At 46.9% G+C, this 14814-nt stretch overlaps 1 protein-coding gene across 1 annotated transcript in view; it reads right to left on the bottom strand.

Moving 5' to 3' along the window:
• The window catches only part of SUPV3L1 (Suv3 like RNA helicase), a 43867-nt gene that overhangs the window by 19129 nt on the left and 9924 nt on the right, over window positions 1-14814 (bottom strand). The window contains exons 3-9 of the mRNA XM_069753410.1: window positions 13817-13924; window positions 12939-13053; window positions 12617-12785; window positions 12337-12448; window positions 12171-12248; window positions 11950-12041; window positions 4256-4436 (exon numbers count right to left, since the gene is read on the bottom strand). Of these exons, the coding sequence (XP_069609511.1) occupies window positions 4256-4436; window positions 11950-12041; window positions 12171-12248; window positions 12337-12448; window positions 12617-12785; window positions 12939-13053; window positions 13817-13924 (855 nt within the window). The remainder of the gene's footprint in view (window positions 1-4255; window positions 4437-11949; window positions 12042-12170; window positions 12249-12336; window positions 12449-12616; window positions 12786-12938; window positions 13054-13816; window positions 13925-14814) is intronic.

Raw genomic sequence — 14814 nt, 5'->3', positions numbered from 1 at the left:
ACCATCGGTGACTTATAAACCCTGTGTATCACATAGAGCTGTGACAGTCTATACGGTTCGCTCAGTGACAATCGTGGGACCCATTCTAGAACCGATTCCCAAGTCTCGTTATCCATTGGACCCAGATCCCTCTCCCACTTAGCTCTCGCCATTATTGGAAACCCCAATAGGAAAGTGTGCAACAGATCTTTATACAAAGTGGATATGACTCCCCCAGTAGTCCCTTCATTACACACATACTCCAGTACTATATCCCTCTGAATTCCAATACCTCCGTTTCTACTCTGAGCCCCCAAAGAATGCCTCATCCGCAAATACTGAAATTCCCCCACAGTCCCAAGACCAAATTCCGCCTGCAATTGGGAAAATGATTTCAATTCACCTCGCTCAATTATTTGATACACGTATTGAATCCCTTTGACTTGCTATTCTGTCAGTACCCCCAGTGCCTCAAACTCCTGTAAGTTGCTGTTATGCCATAGCGGTGAGAATCTAGTCAAATCCGTGACCCCCCGTATACGTCTCAGCCTACCCCACAGCCTGCGTATCAACAACACAGTCGGGTATAATTTCCCCAGAGCCCCCAGGGATCCATCCTCCAAACATTGTACCACTGGCCTTCTTTTTGTCACCACTTCCATCAGCCGCTGTACCGCCCCAGATGACCCTTCATGCGCCCAGCCTTTTAAATGCTGACTCTGGGCTGCAAGAAAATATATTTCAGGGTTAGGCAATGCCAATCCCCCATCTTCCTTGGGTCGCTGAAGTGTCTCCAGTTTGATACGCGGATGCTGTCTCCCCCATATCAAATTCCTGAACAGAGAGTTAATCTGTCTAAATCTCCCGCGTGGTATCCAAACTGGCGCATTATGAAGAATATACAGTATTTTTGGCATCAAAATCATTTTAATAAGATTCACCCTACCTACCACAGATAAATGCAGTTTAAGCCAAGCATCCGCTTTCGCTTTAAGAACACCTAAGATTGGAGTCAGATTTCTATGTATATAGTCAGTAACAGGCATAGATACCCATATTCCAAGGTACTTAAATTGGCTAGTCACCTCCAGTCGCCCATCCTCCAGTGGCTCCCCACCATCATCATCCACCTTAAACAAGACAAACTTACTCCAGTTTATCCTAAGTCCCGACACCGGTCCGAAACGCTCAATAATCCCAATGGCTCCCTCCAAGGACGTACCCGGGTCAGCCAGAAATAGCAGAATGTCATCCGCATACAACGCCACCCTTTCTTCAATCATCCCATATTTAAACCCAGTCACCTCATCAGACCGTCGAAGCTTAGCAGCCAGTGGTTCCACAGCCAGAGCAAACAAAAGAGGAGAGAGCGGACACCCCTGTCTCGTCCCTCTAGCCAGTTGTATGGTCCGTGATAACTCCCCATTTACCCTAACCTTAGCCATCGGCATCGAGTACATCAGTCGAATCCAGGATATGAACTGCGGTCCAAACCCCATACTCCGGAGCACCTGCCAGAGATATCCCCACTCCACACTATCAAATGCCTTATGGGCGTCTAAAGATGCAATAACTCTCTGGCCACAGTTGTTGGATCTGAGTTGCAAATTCATATACAGCCTTCGTAAGTTGATCGCAGTGGACCGATCAGGCATAAAGCCGGACTGGTCTGAGTGCACCAGGCCGGAAATAACACTTGTCAACCTCATCGCCAACACCTTAGCCAGAAGTTTAACGTCTGTAGTAAGCAAAGAGATTGGCCGATATGAATCCGGCTGTGTCGGGTCCTTCCCCTCCTTAGGAATCACCACTATTATGGCCTCCCGCATAGATGCCGGTAGACGACCGCCACTCCTAGCCTCCTCCAGAAGTACCCTTAATTTAGGGATCAGCACTTCCCCAAAGTTTTTATAAATTTCAGCAGGAAATCCATCTACGCCAGGTGCCTTCCCATTAGCCATAGACTGCAGTGCCCGACCCAATTCCTCCTCCGTAATGGGAGCTTCCAAATCTTCTCTATCTATGTCACTCAGCCTTGGGAGCTCCAATTCCTCAAGGAACGCCACCGTGTCCTCCACCGACCCATCTACCTGAGAGGAATATAGGTCCGCATAAAAATCCGCAAAAATGTCCAAAATCTCTGAAGTCTCAGAGACAGCCACACCGCTCCCCGATACCAAAGAATGAACAAAGGAGGTGTTTCTCTGGGCAGAAGCCACCATCGATAGCAAATGACCCACAGATTCGCCCTCCTAGTAAAAAGCCAGATTCATGAATTCCCTCTTCCTTTCAGCCTTACCGAGCAATACCTCCTCCAACTGACTGAGCTGCCTTTAGCCTCCTCCCAGCTTCCGGAGTACCTGCCATTACCATCTCATCCTCGGCTATCCTCAGCCCTTCAACCGCCAACCTCTCTGTCTCTCTCGATTTCCTCTTACACCTGCTAATATCCCTGAACAGCAGTCCCCTCAAGTACGCCTTCATGGCTTCCCACACAGTAAGAACATCTACACTTCCCTCGTTGATCTCAAAAAATTCCACCAACTCCTTCTTTATCTTTTCCAAGTCCATACTGTGTAGCCAATTAGGGTGAATCTTCCACTCCTTCCTGCTCCCGATCCGTGTCCCCACCGGCCGAAATTCCACCTCAACTGGACTATGGTCTGAAAGAGCCCTAGGCAAATATCTCACCTCCCCTACCATCGTGTCCAGTAAACAGTTACCCAGCGCCAAGTCAATCCTAGACAAAGTACCATGAGCTGGCGAGTAGCATGAGTACGTCCTTTCCCCAATATGTCTAACTCTCCATAAATCAATCAAACCTACTTCCCGGACATAGGTCCCAAACGTAGTGATATGTCCCCCTGTTCTATTCTGGGGATTTTTGTTTTTGTCCCAAAAGTCATCACAGATATTATTAAGATCGCCAATAATTAGAGATGGTAACGGTCCCCAACGCTCTACCCTCTCCAGCACCTCTCTTATCTTCTTACTTGAGTATGGGGGCGGAATATACATTGCCGCTATACACATCAACACTCCATTTATTTTACATTTCACCACCACATACTGACCATCCACATCCTCTTTTACCATTACCTCCTCATACTGCACCCCCGCAGGTATTAACACAGACACACCCCTAGAGTACGTCGAGAAAGTAGAATGATACGCCCTCTGTATCCAGCGCCTATTCAATACGTTTACCCTCTCCCGCACTAAATGTGTCTCCAGTAGACATATCATTGAGACCTTCTGTTCTCGGACATACTGCAGACTTGCCGCCCGCCGTGTTTTATCCGCCAGACCTCTCACATTCCAACTCAATATTTTAATACAATCTCCCATAATGTGGCTCATCATTTCTTAAAGTATCCAATTTCCCAAGTATGAGCTGCCCCAACACTCCCACCCCCCCTGCCCCCTCCCAACCTGCCCCCCTAACCCCCCCAATGTAACGCATTCTTCCTCTCAGCAAGAGTGGGGCTCCACTGCCCACTGCGAACACTCCCCCTTACTTAACCCTCTCCATTCGCGTCCCGCTGCCATAGCAATCACAATTTCCCCCCCAACTTTCACTTTATTGTATCTTAACATTTCAACTTATATTAACATATAGAAAAAGTACCAAACCAGTTCACAGTACCCAGCATAACCCTCCTCCCCCGTACTTAGTAGTTGGTACTGTCCCCTCCGGCCATTCCTTCAATATGGCCCAGCAAAACCCCCAACAGTTGCTCAACTCTTTAACCATTGCTAACGAGCGCAGAACTCTCCTCTATCGACAGAGAAAACAAATCCCAACTGGATCTCGCCGAAATGTCAGTCGCCCATTCCCTTAAGTTTTTTCTCATGAGTATCAAGCCACTGGGTAGCGTCCTCCGGTGTCAAGAAAAAGTGGGTCTTATTAAAAGCCACCAGTCTCAGCTTGGCGGGAAACATCACTGAATACTGCACTCCCAGCTCCCTCAGTCGCCGCTTGACTCCAGTAAACTAGAAGGAGCAATTCTAACAACACGTAGACACCTTAGACAGCCATATAAATCAAAACGCAGTGCACGGACTGGCTGGTGGCAATCCCGACCCGAGCGTGACAGCCGCATAGAACTACATAAAGCGGTCACGCTCGGGTCGGGAGAGAAGCTGGCCAATCCTGCGCACTGCGTTCCGATTCATACGGACATTGACTGCGCCCTTATAAATGCTCGTTAAGTGTCACTCTCTTACGTTATGGGGGAACATATATCGTTTTCAAGCAAAGAACAGAAGGACTCACCTGGAGGAAGGCTGCCATAGATTACAGCACATTCTAAACCCCGCGCCTCGATCTGCCGGCTCACAGAGAAGATGTCGTTCTTATTGAAACAAACTATACAGTCGCCAGGTCGGAGATTATTCAGTGACTGGAGCGCATGATCCAAAATCTTAAGAGATGTCAGTCTTTCATAATTCCGTACCTCAAAAGAAAAAAATAAGGATATTGAATACAATACCAGTTCTTGCAGAGCAACCAGTTAGGGGGTCTCTAATTTACCCCGTTATTCAACATAAGGCCGCCCAATCCATGATTAATGTCACATGTAATTAATCACGGCGGCCACAGGAATCTGCCGGTGACAAATATTATACCTCTGCGTGCCTCAGACTTTACATACATGTGTTATTTCCTCAAAGGGGTTTTGCAAAAAGACAGAATTCTGGCATACAAAATAGTATGTGAAGTTACAGAGGCGCTGTGTCAGAGGAATCAAATGGCGGAAGTCGATGCACCATCATTATTATGAGACAACAAGCAGCCATTATTAAAGGGAAGGTACCGCGTTTGTAGATTATTAATTAATCAATGTAATGTAGCATAACATGCTGCTATAACCCAGATTTGAATGCATGTAAAACAGATTTTGTGTGATATATGAGTAGAAAGAAGGAACTGGGGGCTGACATCTTGGTTTTGCAGCAGTAGCACGTCACTATCAGTGTCAGATTACGGCACCCCATGGACATAGGAGATAATAGACCGGCTCGGACCCTATCTGTAACATTGCAGCAGCATTAGCAGTGAGCTGGGCACGCCTCTGTGGGCTGCACAACTCACTGCTGTAGGTGTGACTAGCTGCCATTTTATTATAGTCCTGTGCTATCTGTTGAGCTCCACTTGCTCTCTATCACAGGACAGAAGCACTGACTGCTCCTCTGTACTCCAGGCACTGCAGGTTCTGGGCAGACATCCTCTGCTCTCACACACTGCCCTGTGTGCTTCCCCCTGCTCTGTCTCCGCCTCCCCAGTCCCCACAATCCCAGTGATCTCCGGTAAACTGCACTCTCCCCCTGTGTCGCTCTCCCTCTCTGTGCGGTGGGGGGGTCTCTGTGCGGCGTGGGGGGGGTCTCTGTGCGGCGTGGGGGGGGGGGGGTCTCTGTGCGGCGTGGGGGGGGGTGTCTCTGTGCGGCGTGGGGGGGGGGTCTCTGTGCGGCGTGGGGGGGGGGGTCTCTGTGCGGCGTGGGGGGGGGGGGTCTCTGTGCGGCGTGGGGGGGGGGGGGTCTCTGTGCGGCGTGGGGGGGGGGGTCTGTGCGGCGTGGGGGGGGGTCTGTGCGGCGTGGGGGGGGGTCTCTGTGCGGCGTGGGGGGGGGGTCTGTGTGCGGCGTGGGGGGGGGGGTCCTCTATGCGTGTATGCAAGCATCGTCCGATGGGACTACAAGTCCCATCGGACGATGCCTGCTACAATGACAGTGATTGACACATTAGCCAATTATGGGACAGTAATAGTCCCATCATCCGGCTAATGTGTTGAATGAAAAAAAAAAAAAAAATACTCCATACATACATGCTACATACAATACATTACATACTTATAGACATACAGTACATTAAACATAGATTTCATACTCACCATTACTTGTCATTTTGTTCCCCGAAGCCAGTGTCATCTGTAAAAAAATATGAAAAAAAACAAACAACCAATATACTCCCTGTCCGCAGAAATCCACGAGTGTCCCACGACGATCTCCCGTGGAGAGCAGCAGCATCAGATAATGCGACTGCTCTCTAGGGGCTCCAGGAACACAATGACAGCAGGAAGGTATCCTTCCACCACTGTATTCCGCCGCTGCTGTAAAAAAAAAGTCCCTAGTCTCACTTTATGCCATTGCTGTATGAGAATTTTTCCCAGGCAGCAATTGCCATAAAGTGAGACCTTGTCCTAAGGTAACCTCTCAGTGATGCACTGCAGGAGCCATTGTCTCCTGTCAGTGTGTCACTGAAGGTTCTATAGAGCAGTGACATCACACGATGTCACTGTTCTATAGGGGAGATCGTCGTGGGACACATTATTAATTGGACTACGGCGGACAGGGAGTATACGGTTTATTATTTTACGTTTTTTGCAGGCGCTGAAGTATGGTAAGTATGGTGAAATGAAGAATATTAAAATACTTTTTTCCTAATGTGTGCGTTTTTTTTAACCCTTTCTTACTATTGGATTAATAACGGATAGGCGTCTTATTTACGCCTCTCCGTTATTAACCCGGCTTAATGTCACCTTACAATAGCAAGGTGACATTAACCCTTCATTACCCCATATCCCACCGCTACACGGGAGTGGGAAGAGAGGGGCTAAGTGCCGGAATTGGCGCATCTTACAGATGCGCCATTTCTGGGGCGGCTGCGGACTGGTATTTGTAGCCCGGGGGGGGGGGGCCAATATCCATGGCCCCTCTCTAGGCTATGAATATCAGCCTGCAGCTGTCTGCGTAGCCTTTCTGGCTATAAAATATAGGGGGACCTCACGCAATTTTTTTTTTTGGGGGTCCCCCTATTTTAATAGCCAGTAAAGGCTACGCAGACAGCTGCGGGCTGATATTCATAGCAGGCTACAGATATTGGCCCCCGGCCGTCGGCTTTCCCCCTCTGGCGCAGAAAATTGCACGGGCGCCCACGCGTTTTTGTTTTTTTTTGTTTTAAATTCAACCCTCATAAAGTCCTCTTTCACACTTGCGTCTGTACGAGTCCGTCGCTATGCGTCGGGCCGACGTACCGACGCACGTTGTGAAATTTGTGCCCGACGTGGGCAGCGGATGCAGTTTTTCAACACATCCACTGCCCATTCTGAAGTCTGGAAGGAGGGGGCGGAGCTTTGGCAGCGCATGCGCGGTAGAAAATGGCGGACGCGCTGGACAAAAAAAGTGTGGCCATCCGTCACGATCCATCGCTAATACAAGTTTATGGGAAAAAAACGCATCCTGCGAGCACATTTGCAGAATCCGTTTTTTTCCGCCGGATCCGTTTTTTTCCACAATTTCCTTTTTTTTTCTGCCAGATCAGGTTTTTTTTCCATTGGATCCGTTTTTTCCCGCCGGATCCGTTTTTTTCCACAATTTCCTTTTTCTGCCAGATCAGGTTTTTTTTCCCATCGGATCCGTTTTTTCCCGCCTGATCCGATTTTTTTCCACAAGTTCCTTTTTTTTCTGCCAGATCAGTTTTTTCCGCCGGATCCATTTTTTCCCACCAGATCCGTTTTTTTCCACAAGTTCTTTTTTTTATCTGCCAGTTCCGTTTTTTCCCGCCTGATCCGTTTCTTTCCGCCGGATCCATTTTTTTTCCACAATTTCCTTTTTTTTCTGCCAGATCTGTTTTTTTTTCCATCGGATCTTTTTTTTCCCGCCTGATCCGTTTTTTTCCACAATTTCCTTTTTTTTCTGTCAGATCATTTTTTTTTCCATCGGATCCTTTTTTTTCCCGCCTGATCCGTTTTTTTTCCACAAGTTCCTGTTATTTCTGCCAGATCAGGTTTTTTTTCCATCGGATCCTTTTTTTCCCGCCTGACCTGTTTTTTTTCATCAATTTCCTTTTTTTTGTGTCAGATCAGTTTTTTTTCCCCATCGGATGCTTTTTTTTCCCGCCGGATCCGTTTTTTTTTTTTTCCACAAGTTCCTTTTTTTTCTGCCAGATCAGTTTTTTTTCCATCGGATCCTTTTTTTCCCCGCCTGATCTGTTTTTTTCCGCCGGATCTGTTTTTTTTCCCACAAGTTCCTTTTTTTTCTGCCAGATCAGGTTTTTTTCGCCGGATCCGTTATTTTCTCATTGAGTTGTATTAGCGCCGGATGGCCACACGTTTCATCCGTTTTTTGCAGGATCCGTCAAAACAGCTGTTTCCGCCGGACGGAAAACACATACAGAGGAACGGTTGAATCGCGATTTCACCCGCCGCTATTGCGGGCACATGTCAGTCATGTTTTTTTTTATTGACAGATCGGGCGATTCTGAACGCGACGATACTAAATATGTGTAGGTTTGATTTTTTTTTATTGTTTTATTTTTGATGGGGCAAAAGGGGGGGTGATTTAAACTTTAATTTATTTTTTTTTTCATATTTTTAAAAACATTTTTTTTTTACATTTGCCATGCTTCAATAGCCTCCATGGGAGGCTATAAGCTGGCACAACTCGATCGGCTCTGCTACATAGCAGCGATCATCAGATTGCTGCTCCGTAGCTGAATTACAGGCTTTCTATGAGCGCCGACCACAGGGTGGCGCTCACAGCAAACCGGCATCAGTAACCATAGAGGTCTCAAGGACCTCTATGGTGACCATCCTGACGCTATTGCGCGCACATGTCAGCTGTACAAAACAGCCGACATGTCGTGACTTTGATGTGGGCTCAGTGCCGGAGCCCACATCAAAGGAGGAGACACGACATGCGCAGAACATGTTGCGTTTTTTACTGCGATGCGTTTTTCCCCCAGAAAAAAACGCAACATATGCACAAAAATTGCGGAATGCATTATAAATGATGGGATGCATATGTATGCATTTTTAAATAGTTTTTATCGCATTTTTATAGCGAACAAACGCAAAAAAATGCGAAAAATCCTGAACGTGTGCACACAGCCTCAATGTGTATCTCCCCATCACACTCCATATGTGTCTCACTCATCATACTTCACGTCTCTTTCTCTCCTATCAGTCACTCTTAGGCCGGGGACACACACAACGTATAAAAAAAGGTCAGTTTTTGACGGACGAGAATCGCACAAATGTTACCAAAACAGTGATCTGTGTGCAGTGCGAGGATGCGATTTTCTCGCATCCAATGATCCGTTTGGCATCCGTGTGACATCCGTATGGTGAGATTTTCTCAAACACTTGCAAAATGAGCAAATAATGGCTGAGCCTTTCCTGTCACCTGCCCAATGCCTGAGAATTTCTCGCAAGTCACACTGATGGTCCGTGTGCTGTGCTATTTTTTCTCACCCCATAGACTTTCATTGGCGATTCTCGGCCGAGATATGCTGAGAATTGCAGCATGCTGCGATTTCACTCGGATCCTGAATACGGCCGAGAAAATATCGGATGATGGGAGATGCCCTATAGATTAACATTGGGACGAGTGCTATGCGATTTTTTAGCGCATTGCACTCGTCCGTATTACGGTCTAGTGTGACCCCGGCCTTAGCCATACAATGCATCTCTCCCCTCCCTCCATAATGCCTGGCTATTCACTGCAGAGCTGGAGCTCCCAGACAGCTCCTAATGCTGCTCCATGCACACCACATGTCTTCACTCTTCTTGGGTCCAGATGCTGCTGAGCCCACTGTGTTCTGCTCCTCTGTAAACACGCTGTGCCTCTGATGCAGTAACTGCTGGTGACAGCAGATCACAGGGCAGTCACACACAAAATGGTGCTGCCCTGTGATGCTGCTCTTCATTCTTACTGTTGGGGCAGTAACTGCTGACATCACCATTTCCCTCCCCTTTTGGGTGCTCTAATATCCCTGGGGCAGAGCTGCTAAATCTTACTATAGCTGCCTGAGGTCTAAAACGGAAAATGCTCCCCCTAGTGGTAAATATGTATATTTGTAGAAAAATATATAATATTTTTCATATAGAAAGGTTTGCAAACAGTGCAAACATTGCATTAATACATTTTAATTACTATTTTAAGCTTAATTTCACAAAAAAACAAAATACAAGAAAACTGGTGGCACCTTCCCTTTAAAGAAAAGTTTATTGCATGTGTAAACATTTTGAAAGAATTTGCAGCACAACTTCTATATTACTAAATTATTTGTTAGTTTTTTTTGTTTTGTTTTTATGGGGACAAATACCGTATTTTTCGGATTATAAGACGCACTTTTGTTTCCCCAAATTTTGGGGGGAAAGTGGGGGGTGCGTCTTATAATCCGAATCTGTGTGCTGTAGAGGAGGGGGCGGCTCTGGAGGGGTGTCAGGGGGCTGTGGTGGGCTGGCTGCAGAGACAGCAGGAGGTCCTGTGCTCCTGCTCATTAGCCTCATGTAATATTCACTGCACCTGCTGTCCATCACCTCCGGTGCTGAACCTGTGCCAAGTTGATTCACAGGGGAGCAGCGAATATTACATGTGCCTGCATCTCCCTCCCTCCCATCATGGATATGGCCCTGTCACTCTTATATGCCCCCCTGTGCTGCTGGCAGGCACGTGATAAAATAACAAACACTTAACTCACGTTCTGATGATGGCTCTGTGCTCACAGCTCCTCGGTTGTGCTTCCTGTGCTGACATCCGATCATGTGATAGGCACAGCGCCCGCCAGCAGCGCGGGGGGAGGCGGGACCTGTGCCCGCCAGCAGCGCGGGGGGAGGCGGGTCCTGTGCCCGCCAGCAGCGCGGGGGGAGGCGGGTCCTGTGCCCGCCAGCAGCGTGGGGGGAGGCGGGTCCTGTGCCCGCCAGCAGCGCGGGGGGTGGGGCATGTCCCTGCCAGCAGCACAAGTGGGAGCATGTCCCTGCCAGCAGCACAAGTGGGGGCATGTCCCTGCCAGAGGCACAAGTGGGGGCATGTCCCTGCCAGCGGCACAAGTGGGGGCATGTCCCTGCCAGCGGCACAAGTGGGGGCATGTCCCTGCCAGCAGCACAAGTGGGGGCATGTCCCTGCCAGCAGCACAAGTGGGGGCATGTCCCTGCCAGCAGCAAAATTTTTCTCCACCAAATTTGGGGGTGCGTCTTATAATCAGGTGCATCTTATAAAGCAAAAAATACGTTACATCACATCCTTTAAAAGGCAAATTTAGGCAAGGTGCCTAATGCAGCTCTCAGGTCTGGAGAACTTCAACGATCCACCAGGTAACTAACAAGTTTAATATATTTTGCAGGACTATAGCAAAAACTAAAGTCTTTACACTGCTGATATCTGTTGCTATTCTTAGGGTACCATCACACATAATGATATCGTTAACGATATTGTTGCTTTTTGTGACGTAGCAACGATATCGTTAACTAAATCGTTATGTGTGACAGCGACCAACGATCAGGCCCCTGCTGGGAGATCGTTGGTCGCTGGGGAAAGTCCAGCACTTTATTTTGTCGCTGGATCTCCCGCTGACATCGCTGAATCGGCGTGTGTGACACCGATCCAGCGATGTCTTCACTGGTAACCAGGGTAAACATCGGGTTACTAAGCGCAGGGCCGCGCTTAGTAACCCGATATTTACCCTGGTTACCGTTGTAAATGTAAAAAAACAAACACTACATACTTACATTCCCGGTGTCTGGTCATGTCCCTCGCCTTCAGCCTCCCGCACTGAATGGTGAGCGCCGGCCAGCCGTAAAGTACAGCACAGCGGTGACGTCATCGCTGTACTTTACGGCCGGCGCTGACACAGTGCAGGGAAGCTGAAGGCGAGGGACCTGACCAGACACCGGGAATGTAAGTATGTAGTGTTTGTTTTTTTACATTTACAACGGTAACCAGGGTAAACATCAGGTTACTAAGCGCGGCCCTGCGCTTAGTAACCCGATGTTTACTCTGGTTACCGGGGACCTCGGCATCGTTGGTCGCTGGAGAGCTGTCTGTGTGACAGCTCTCCAGCGACCAAACAGCGACGCTGCAGCGATCGACATCGTTGTCGGTATCGCTGCAGCGTCGCTTAGTGTGACGGTACCTTTACTCCGGACCTCTATACGGAGCAACTAGAAAAGAAACCTAATGTAATAATGTTACCTCTACTTCTTCACCAGTTGTGTACATTAGCTCGGTCACTAAATTAATAGCGGCCATCTCCCCACATACATGGATTTCTTGAGCACAGATGCCTAAAACAGAAAATTCAACAGCTTCAATTAAAAAGAAGAGAAAGATCAGAAAAGGAAAAGGGAGCACAGAGAGAGGAGAAAATGGAACAAAAGGAGGATTAGGAAAGGGGAAATAATAATGTAGAATACCTAGAAGTGCTCTTGTCCAAGCCCAACCTCTACCAGGATCTCTTATCATCTGAATCTCATCTATCACAGCTACCTCATCTTAAAAAAATATAAAGAAAGAAACATCATTGGTATCATAATACCACAATAGAGATGCAGCATTTTAGTTGCACAGGAGGTTGCTTACAAGGTGTGTTCACGCTGCACATCTCCACTGTGCACGCAGCGTGTGACGAAGCCTTTCCTTCTGGATCTACATAGATCAGCTCCTCTCCTGTGATTAAATCACATGGAAAACCCTACAGAAAGAAGAAAATACAGAAGACACAAAATGAATTGAATTGTTTTCATCATTTCAGACTGAGAAAACACAGGAAGATGAATGCTCTGTTAGAAGCAATACGTCAATTCTAGCAGAAAAGATAATAAGTTACAATATTAAAAAGGGGAAAAAAAAAAATTCTCACGGCATCATTGCTCTTCTTGTAAATCTCATGCGCAAGCAGTTTTAATGGGCCACAATATATCCCAGATTTGGCCCCCATGTATCTTTGGATCGCATGATATGTTTTGCCACTGTTCGTGGGTCCAGCGTGAAAAATAATCTTGCGCTGAATTGCTCTTGCTTCAGGATACCTATATCAAAAATCACAGCAAGATGGTTCACACTGATAGATATGAAAACCGCACATTAGCAAACTAATTCATACACAGCATATGATGGGGTCAAGAGTGTCAGAAGCATTTATAGTGATGGCAGCCAAATGGGGAAAAAAAAAAACCACATACCAATTAGGAGGTAATCTCAAGTCGCTTATTTTCCGAAGATCCTCCATACAATCCAGCATTGGGAAGACCTGCCTCGCATGCATCATGAAGAATGGGAAAATATCATCCATGTGACCTAAATAAAGAAGGCAGTCATTACGAAAGGACACCATGTTTCAAGAAGGGCAGCTTCAATGCAAGAAACTTAGCAAAGTCGTCAGCAGTGGCACACTGATTTATTGTCCAAATGTTGGTTAATGACCGAAATATTTTAAAGAGGTTGTTCACTACTTTAGCATTAATGACCGATTCTTAGAAAAAGGTCATCAATGTGTTCGGACCGTGGCTGCGGGTGGGTACTAAACATCTTCCTCCTATTGATTTGAATAGAGGGCAGATGTGTAGTACGCAGCTGTGGCCAATGTCCGTAGATGGCCAAATCCGCAAGTGAGAATTTTTTTTTTAACTGGAGGCTGCCGGTAACAGCTGATCAACAGGGGTGCCGGACCCTGAGCCATCAGACATTGATCACCCATCCTAAGGATAGGTCATCAATGCTAAAGTAGTGGACAACCTCTTTAACTTTTCAGAAACACTTCATTTATGGAGGTCGGAGAGTTTGATTCTCTACCAATCATTAGAACAGAGGTGCCAATGGATTTTTTACTTTAGTGATTCAGACCACTACATTTTTACAACAGGTCTTTAAAAAGTCCAGCAACATTTACTTTGGAGATCTGCCAGATAAAAGCCAGAAGGCTGTACTTCTTCAATGGCTCTACATTACAGTAGTCACTGTTCACAGACCTCCAGATGACAAATGTGATGGGGAGCAATAAAGTATTGAACATGTGTATGTAAGAAAAGGAGCCGTTCTTTACGAATTGTGGTACACATACCAACTCCACAGCAAATATCGTTCAAGACAATGTGCAGATCCACCTGCAGAGGGTCACTTTCCATAACATATCTCCTGAAGCTGATAAAAGCTTGATGAAAAAGACGAGCTGTAAGAAAATAAGACTTCAAATCAATGGGTGTGAACTGCTGTTTGCGTCTCTTAAGTTACAACATGTCTTCACTGCATTCACATCCTGCACAACTCCTTGTGTCCTGCTTGGAATCTGTCAGTCCTAGGAAGCAAAGGTGCAAAATGCTCCTTACAGAAAGGGAAAGAAAACGGGTAACTAAAGGCTACGTTCACATTAGCGTTGCGCCGCTGTTGCGTCGGCGACGCAGTGGCGACGCGCCCCTATGTTTAACATAGGGGACGCGTGCGTTTTTTGGGTGGCGTTTTTCGCCACGTGCGTCGTTTCCGACGCTAGCGTCGGACGCAAGAAAATGCAACAAGTTGCATTTTCTGTGCGTCCGATTTTCGTCAAAAACGACGCACGCGTCGCAAAACGCGCGCGTTTTTGCGCGCGTTTTAACATGCGTCGCACGTTGCGTCGCCGACGCAGGGCGGCGCAACGCTAATGTGAACGTAGCCTAAAAGATGTGAGATCAGATCATCAAGCAGCCAGAAGTTTAGTTGCAGTCATGTACATGGACGAGAAGACATTTTAAAGCGCATAAATCAGCACAGGAACACTTTATATGCAATCCGAGTCTCAAGATGAGCCCATTTAGGACTAATTTTTATTCCCAAGACTAATCAATGGCAAAAAAAAAAATTGGATGTTACTAGAGGCTTTTAGGCTTTTTCCAAATGTGGACTCCAGTCATACAACTTATCTCAGGATAGGGAAAAATGCAAAACATTCACTATCCCAGAAGGGAATAGTAATTTCCACATCCAATCCTTCCTCAATTGTAAATCAACTTATGTTGTAACAAATAATAGAATGTACAGCCTGTAATTAATGCAAAATGTGGGAAGCACCAAACGGCAACTAAA

The sequence above is a fragment of the Ranitomeya imitator genome, chromosome 2 (genome assembly GCF_032444005.1).
Source record: "Ranitomeya imitator isolate aRanImi1 chromosome 2, aRanImi1.pri, whole genome shotgun sequence".
NCBI classification, from domain to species: Eukaryota; Metazoa; Chordata; class Amphibia; order Anura; family Dendrobatidae; genus Ranitomeya; species Ranitomeya imitator.
Note: the sequence above shows the minus strand (reverse complement) of the source record. Positions and strands in the feature narration are given on the sequence as shown.